Here is an 8,564-nt window from a genome sequence, read left to right as displayed (position 1 = left end):
GGCGGGGCCCCCTGCCGGCCGCGCCGGGAACTGCAGCGACCGCCGGCAGGGGAGGGGAGGAGCCCCGCCCCCAAGAGCCCCCCAGAGACACCCCCAGCCCGACACCCCCATATCCTGCCCCCTCAAATAGACCCCCCCCCGCCGCTCCCCCCGCACGGAGACCCCTGCGTACCGCCCCCAACCCCCAGAGAGTAGGGGCCAGTCACGATCTTCAGGGCTTTGTTTTAAAGAGGTGCCTGTGACCCACTCAGCCTCGTCCACCACCCCTGCATAGAGACCCCCCCGCGATAGACACAGCCCCCCCTTCCCCTACCGACTCCCCTTTTTAACTCTAAAGGGACCATTAGCTCATCGACTCTGATCGCCTGCAGAACAGGGGCTATTCAAGTTCACACCCAGTTAGCCCTGTGCTGAGCCCAGGAACTTGCAGCTGGCTAAAGCCTCCTCCAGAAAGTTGTCCAGGCTGGACCGGAGGATGCTGGTGCTGGAGAATGCGCCAGTTCCCTGGGGCCTTTGTTCCAGGGGCTAGTCTCCCTCACAGGTCATACACTGAGGTTGTTTTATTTGCATTTGGCTGGCTAGCTCCAGCCAGCGGGTGTGTTACAGCTGCCTCTGGTACCCTGCACTTTAGGAGACAGCATCTTCTCTGGAGAAACGTATCGGAGGGGTAGCCGTGTTAGTCTGGATCTGTAAAAAGCGACAGAGTCCTATGGCACCTTACCCCAGGACTCTGTCGCTTTCTAGAGAAGAGGTCACTCGGCCACGGTTTTTCCTTGGCAGATCGCTTGTAGGGGTTGGGGTGGGGGTGAGAAAGGTTACCTGCCTCCAGCTGGCACACAGAATGCTGGGCTTTGCACTCCTGTTTCTAAAGTGGCATTGTTACCTCATCACCATCTGCCTTAAACCAGGAGCCCCTTCTACTGGACTGTGCTACCCCCATCTTTGGCATTTGCCCCCTAGAATGCATACATCCATTCACTCAGGTTTAATAACCATGTAGAGTTAATGGACACCACAGTGCCTTACCTTTCCTTTTCCAGAGATAGAACTGCCCCGCCTTTCAGTGGGTGAGGCTTCCCTGGTCCCGTGTAATTGTCACTCCCGCCTTTCCAGAGTAGGCAGACAGTTCCATTCTTAAACCGTAACACTTTTCTGAATACTGCATTGTCTGGGTGAGATTTCTTGCCCCCAGTACATCACAGCAACAAATAGATGCTTATTGGGCCCTGGGCCTATCAAAGCAGCCCCATTCATCCAGGGCTGCTTTAAGGCATAGGTTCTGTAGGCCAATACCTAGGATCCCAGCTCCTCCAATCATGTGCTTATGTGGGAATTTTGGCTTTAACAAAAAACAAAAACTCACCACACTTTCTTGCCCTCATGGGGGTGAAGAAAAGCTTGATGTAACTGATGCAGGGACAGTTCTTTGAGCCTGCAGAGAGCTGATGGCTCATATGGGTGAACCTAGGGCCGGCTCCAGGCACCAGCTTAACAAGCAGGTGCTTGGGACAGCCAAGGGAGAGGGGCGGCACCTGCGGCAATTCGGGGGCAGCAGGTCCCTCACTCCCTCTAGGAGCGAAGGACCTGCCGCTGAACTGCCGCCGCCGATCGCGGCTTTTTTTTTTTTTTCTCTCTCTCCCAATTGCCGCCGCAATTTTTGCTTGGGGCGGCAGAAATGCTGGAGCCGGCCCTGGGTGAACCACCTCATGAATCTCAATGGGGCATGAACACCACAGATCCACTGTTGTCCTGAGGTTCTGCCAAGTCCCCTCCCCTCCAACACAGAACCGTGTGTGGCAGGAAAAGCAGAGAGTCTCCTGTTCTAGGATCAGGTGGTCTCCCTGGCTGCCAGCTTCCAGGGTGCTGCACCACTGCACTCCTGGGGGTTTTGGTTGTTTTTTGTTTGCTCCCCTAAGCTTGTGACTGAGGAGGGCAGGGAGTAATGTTTTCCATCTTGAATGGCAAAACAGTTATTGCATCTCCTACCCCAGACAAAAAATTTTCCACAGAGAAAAAACAAAATCTAAAAGCATAAAAGCCTTTATTGTTATTTACAGTATAAAGGTTACACTTGCCCTTCAGTTACATTTTCATTGTAATGTACAATACTATACAGTTAACATGCAACTCAGGGGACAATAGGTTGTCTATGCATCTATATTTATAGAGTACACATAAAGCTTTAATGTGATTGTGAAATACACAAACTCCCCTGCTTGTCACCACTTGGGTTATTTGGATTTGGTAACCTGGAAGTTCCAAAAGCTAGAGATTAAAAACCTCAAAAAAGGAAGAATTGTATAAATAGTGAACTACAAAGAATACAAAAATAGAATTGATTGCATCTTATTTTATTGTTTTCATGGGAGTGTTACAGTCTGTGCCTTGATTATATCATATCAAACAGCATAGAGTTTGCACAGGTTAAAAAACAGTTTAATTGTAGTGGTTCGGTGCAATTTATTCTTCAGATGACCTGGGGCCAGTTATACCTACAGGGTTCTTGTCTTTAGCACCTGGGGCTTGTAATGCTCTATTGACCCAAATTGTAAACTTCACACTGATACACTGTAGTGAGATCCCCTACACTGGCTGATCCCAGACAGGTAGATATGCTAAAAGGAAAATGGAGCACCACAAACATTGATGTGTCAAGGGGATTTTATTTTTTTAATTTTCTTCATCAGAGAAGAGATGTCACTGCAAATTAATTTATTTTTAAAACAAGGCAGAACTAGCCCTGTAGTTCCCCCAAATTCTAGAACATGAAAGTGCAATCAAGGTTTTGATGTACTGTGTTGCAGGCCAGGATGCTGCAAGATCAGCAGCAGAAACAGAATTAACTCATGTAGCAAAATCCTGGCAGCATAAAGGCAAAAGGCAGAGGTGGGCTGGCTGTAGAGAACGGTTACTTAGCCTTACAGCAACCATGGTGCTTCAGGATGCTCTGTCCATGTGGCTCCCACGAAGCACATGCACACCGGGAGTGGGATCCACAGCCAAAGACTCATTTGCTTTTACTAGTTTCACATCCATTTTCTTTATTGCTTATTATCTAATGTGAAGAGGCTACTGGCCTCCTTTTAAAGAAAAGTGTAGCCTGGTTTCTACATGCAAGCAGTGCTTAATTTCCGCCAGGGCTGAGCCCCGGCACCTTTGGGCTTGGCGTGTCAGTTAGGAAAGTAAAAAAATTGCTTGAGCCCTGGCACCTCTTTCGTTACAAATTAAGCCATGCGTGCCATGTCTGCTTTCAGTTGTGGGAATTAGCCACAGGCATAGAAATGTTGTATTGGGGAAAGCACAAGAATCTGCAAAGATTTTGCAGAGTATTAACTCTGGGAGTCGATCCCACAAGTGCTGTTTGAAGAGGAGTTGGTAGGAGGAATTGATTGACTAGATAGCTTTTAAAATCTACGCAGCTTGTGTAAGGTTTTGTAAACACCATTCACTAGTTTAATTACACCCCCCCCCCCCAATATGGTCATCCAGGCCGATAGGGCCATATTTAAGACACTTGCCTGTTCTTATTCTGGATAGAAAACACAAGCTCAGCATAGATATTCTCCTCTCCTCCCTCTGGTTTCCAAGGATAACCTGGGATGCCTCTCAGTGGTGTATCTTCCACATGGAATGCTGTAACAGAGCGCTCCAGCTGCATTTTCTAGCTTTCCAAAGTATCACCTCACACAAAATCCAGAGGTTTGCACAGATGTGGGAGGGGGCAGGAGCAGTCTCTCGCAGACATTCTGGAGCCCTTTCCCCCACTTACAGGGAAAAGACAGGACAAGCTCCCAGGAGTTTGTACATTTCCCCATGTCTCTACACAGGCTCTGGGAAGGGGGGCGGCTGCTGCCACCAGAAACAAACGAGGCCAGGTGAGGCACATAGTGTATGTACTGCAGATAAATCTGGTACCTCAACACTTCTGGGGAGGAGCTGGGACACAGTGGGGGCTTGAGCATCAGAAATTCAGTCTGCAGAACAGGCTTTGAATACCAACATTAAAAACCTTAAAAGCTAAGAGGACCCGAGCGTCCAGAGTAAGCGATGGCTCGCAGCGTTCCAGAAGGGCATGCAGCATTCTGTAACAGGGCAGATATTTGGCATGAATGGAAGACAGCCCTGGGGAGAACTAGGCGGAGTGCAAACTGGCAAGTTTCCCCAAGTACCTCTGATCCGCAACAGACCTGAGCCTCCATTCAGTGAACACTGACGCTCACGCGAATGAGAAGATTGGTCTGGTTTGGACACAGGTTCTCCGGGGACTAGGCTGAGATCTCAGGGGCTTCACTCGTGAAGCAAGTCAGGATCGAATTCAGGCTTTGTGGCAAAAGGCTCAAAAGTGATTGCTTAAACAGGACAGAATGTAATTCTTAACACAGCGAAGCCTGGGAAGGAACCTGGGTCGGTTGGGAGACAGTTTCAGGCTGGCAGCATGAGCCTTTCTGCACATTAACTATACCACATCTGATGCAAAGGGGAAGACAGACCATACTGTACTTCATTCCAGCTGGCCGTGCACAAGGGGTGCCAGCTCAGCTTGTAGTGGGCGGTTATGACAAGGCAGTACTAAGTACTCCCCTACCTCCCACAGAAATCCAAATCCAATCGAAATGAGTTAAAATAACCTCCTGTTAAGCCAAACGTCCATCACGTGCAATTCGATTTGGCGTCTACTCTTGACATTTCAGTTGCCACCTCAACCAGAGCTTTGCTAGTGACAGGTGATTTGGGAAGAGTTCACCCCACTGACAGCAAGGCATTTACACTGAAGTTTTGCACAGATCCTGGGCAGTACTGACAATCAGTGACCACCACCAGAGCTTAAAATAGCAACCACTCAACCTTAAGTGTCAGAGCAAAATAAAAAAGCAGAGAAAGTGCTTAAGTCTACAAGTTCTTCCCTGAAATCCTCAGGGATATCTAACCCCTTGAAACCAGCCAGGGCACAACAATTTGCATAGCAGCTTATTAGGTAGTTTGCAGAATGAAGGAATAAGGGGGGGGGGGGCAGGGAGACTGTCCCATTTTATGTGATATACTGACACTACTCACACTTCCAGTACAACAGGGTTGAATATTCCCCTGCTGATGGACCCCACCTTTAAACTCGTAAACCTGGTTCCTAGCAAGCCACGTTTTCCTGGGAGAAGGGACCTTGTCCAGAATTCTAATTTAAGTTGACTTGTGGCTTTTGGTAAGAGACCAAACTAGCCTAGCCTCTAATGTAAAAATATTCCACTGCTTTACAGCCACCAATGTGGTGAAGCTGCAAATTAAAGAAAACAGACATTTAGATAAGAAAATAGTCTAACATGGTAACAGCTTAATCACCCTGTGGCGTTAAGAGTATTAAGAACTGAGGCTTAGAACAAGTCTACTCTCCCTGCAGTAGATTTTTCACCATGCAGACGCTGTGGTTTCCAGCACTCGCTGGACTGGTGGGACAAACCCCAACCATACTAGAGCTAAAATATCCACTTTAAGAGCAGCTAAAATAGACTGAAGAGCTTAACAGCCTTGCGTGGAAATGACAACTCTTCCGATTGGTCCACAGACCAGATAACAGTCTGTTGGGCGAACACAAACCTATCCAAATCCGTACTGTGCGGGAACTCATTTTATATTCACTTCATAAACCCCAATCAGCTAAGACACTATTCTAAGTATGTTATAACCTAGCATGATTTGTTGTTTAAACAAACACGTTTCAACTGATTGGCTTTTGTTGGTTGCTAAACCAGTGTTTGGAAATGAGCTGCTAGGCATCGGGCATAGGCCATGTAGTTGTGAGGGGCCTGTGAAGAACACTCCCTCCCCTAGGGTTTCAGCAGGCTGCTGCGCTGGCAGGACAATCTGGGCTTCATATCTCACTTAAAGGAAGTGTGCCCTCCAGGATCGCCTCTTCACACACTGCGAGCCTGTTCTGGGGAAGGCCAGGCTCGAGGCGGCATGCTCTTAGGTTCACCTTCAAACGTTTTGTGCTGTGAATTCTCACCCTAAGTCTAGTTACATCAAGCTGTCGATCTATGCCACTAAGGAGATGGGCTACCGTACTGGTCTGCAGATGGAGTACGTGTCCCACAAGGCTCTAGCCAGTCTCGGAAAGCTCAGTACACTGGTAACTTGAGAAGCTGAATCCCAGGAGTTAATCCTGAGCAACCTACACTGGGAATCAAACACTCATAACAGTAGGCGCTAGAGGCTCCAAGGAAGCAAGCAGAGCCCCAAAGGACTGTCCAAGCCACCTGAAGTGTGCACGCAGTGGGGCTCCTGGAGTCCCTGCCTCCCCATCTCTGGGTGTCCCAGGTACAGCTCTTCCCAAGCATGAGAGAGCCAGGAATCTAGGAAGAGAGCTGGAGGGTGCAGGCCCTGCTGAAGGTCTGGGTTACGCAGTGAAATCTGTTTCTCAGAGTTTTGAGCCAGGCTGCATTGCCAGGTGCCCTGAGTCCTGTTGGGAAGAGGTCAGCGATGTGCTGGAGGGGGCTTCCAAAAGCCCTGTGTTCAAATTCTGCCACCAGAGTGAAGGAAGCACTGCAATTTCCCTGCCTCTGGTGGATGAGCTGCCCCCCCTCGGCCCTGCAGATGTTCAGAAAACCTTCTTTAGGAATGGGACAGGCTGTGCCAGCATGCGCACAGCTCTGTGGGGCTTGAAAGCTGGTCCCTCTCACCCATAGAAGTAGGTCCAATAAAAGATACCATCTCCCCCACCTTGTCTCCCAGGCCCCTGTCACCCACCTCCCTGCAGCACGCACACCTGGGCACAGGGGCTTAGCACAGGCTGAGGGAGACAGGCAGCCCAGCACTAGGAAAGGAGAGGGTGCTGCTAGGGTCTCAGAAGGAAGTTGCCAGGCCCAGAGGCTGTGTGCATTACTATAGGGCATCAGCTGCTTTTCACATTCCAGCTCATCTCGGAGAACGCAACCACCTGGCCTTTCGGTGCCTCCGATCCAGCCATGTGGCATCTGTCCTGTCGCATTTGACCATCGGGGGCCTCGGTAAGAAGCATCAGCAAAAAGCACCAAGTGCTCTGTATTTAGGATGTTTCCAGGTGCCCAAAGCAAGTCAGAAAAGTGACTGAAATCTCCCTGACTATCCATCCCACTGGCTAGTGAGAAGGACAGGCCTCTTCCTTACCAAGGATCCCTGGGAAGGTGGCTTTGTGGCAACAGAGGGAGCCGGGTCAGTCGTTCAAAGACCCCTCCTCTGGCTCGGTGACTAGGGTCAGAAGCCACAGTGAAGGGTGTACTGCGTACCCTCCCCTAATATTTATCGACTGCAAAAGAAAGAGGCAGGATTCACCAGCTCTCAGAAGAGTCCCCCTCCCTCCAGGAGGAATCCTCAGCAAACTCAGCCTCGCCTACATGACCCCATGAGAGTTGCCGCACAGCCGCAAGTCCATCTTTGCAACAGTTCACTTCTCCCAGGGGAGGCCGGGCAGCTTGGAACGAGCCGAGGGCGGGGGCTCATGGAATGCTCGTCCAGAGCGACCAGTGCTGAACTCCCAGTCTCCTCATCCCCAGCTCCAGTAAAGCCCCACCCACCTTACGCCGAAGGCACAGTTGGTAAGCAATAAAAAAAGACGTCATACGGATTGATTACAGTTCCTACCCTAACCAGCTCCCCCCTCACAGCCCCATGCCAATGGCTCTTCTTGCAACAGATGAGTGCCGGATGCTCGGCTTTACGTCGAGTCTTCAGGGCGACAATCGAATCCCAGGGGTGTCAGGAAGAAGAATGTCTGAAATTGCCAGCAGCCAGGAAGTGGCTGGAAAGGGAGAATGCGAGAACCACTTCAGCTACCAGCAGCAGCCTGGCCTCAGCATTTTCTAGGCAGGTGGAGCAGTTATTCCAGGGGATTGTGGAGAGGATGGAGTTTCTGGCTATGGCTCTGAGGAGGGCAGGAGCTTCCTTCCACACTGTCATGGTTCTGGCATGAGACAGTCTTTGTCAAGGCACTGGTACTGCAGGAGGACACCACAAACTAGGGTCTTTTGTGCTTTTTTGCTGCTGGGACAGTAGATGTGTTGTTCGGAGCTGTTGGGACCCTTCACCTCTTACACAAGCAGTCCCATACGGGTGACTTTGGCTGACAAGAAAGTGTGCAACACAAAAACAATGGGTTTGGGACAGGAGTGCAGGTCCAGGGTCTGGAGAGAAAGCACAAGAGACGCCGTCAGTCCCACACATAGCACAGGGCTCTACTTGGAGCAGAAGTGTCACTGTACAGATTGCAAACAAACCACCCCAAGACAGGGTGTTCAACTCCCACTCACCCACAGAGCCCAATGGTTACAAAGAGCTTCTCACACAGCAGGGAAGAGCAGATCCTGAGCTGGGCTTTCCTCCTGGGGACCGCCAATCCCACACCCCCAATTCCAAAGGTGTTGGAAAAGCTGGGCCCAAAGCACCGAGGGCCTGTAATCACCATTGAGGCTGCACTGCTCAGTCTGGCTTCAACAAGCAACAGCCTCTCAATCCACCTGCCCCTTGGGACCTGGGAGTGACGTGTCTGCGCGGCAATGATTTGGGATCAGCCACCAGCATGGTGTGGGAAGGACTGG

At 50.3% G+C, this 8,564-nt stretch overlaps 1 protein-coding gene across 1 annotated transcript in view; it reads right to left on the bottom strand.

The window, feature by feature from the left end:
* Positions 1-7,340: 7,340 nt before the first annotated feature.
* LOC113409373 (beta-2-syntrophin-like) overlaps positions 7,341-8,564 on the bottom strand; it is a 49,316-nt gene continuing 48,092 nt past the window's right edge. Inside the window, exon 7 of the mRNA XM_026663200.1 lies at positions 7,341-8,150. Within this exon, the coding sequence (XP_026518985.1) occupies positions 8,058-8,150 (93 nt within the window). The 3' untranslated portion in view covers positions 7,341-8,057. The remainder of the gene's footprint in view (positions 8,151-8,564) is intronic.

This window comes from Terrapene carolina, unplaced genomic scaffold (genome assembly GCF_002925995.2).
Source record: "Terrapene carolina triunguis isolate 2854851 unplaced genomic scaffold, T_m_triunguis-2.0 Scaffold32862, whole genome shotgun sequence".
Lineage (NCBI taxonomy): Eukaryota > Metazoa > Chordata > Testudines > Emydidae > Terrapene > Terrapene triunguis.
The sequence above is the reverse complement of the archived record's forward strand: the minus strand, read 5'-3'. Positions and strand labels throughout refer to the sequence as shown.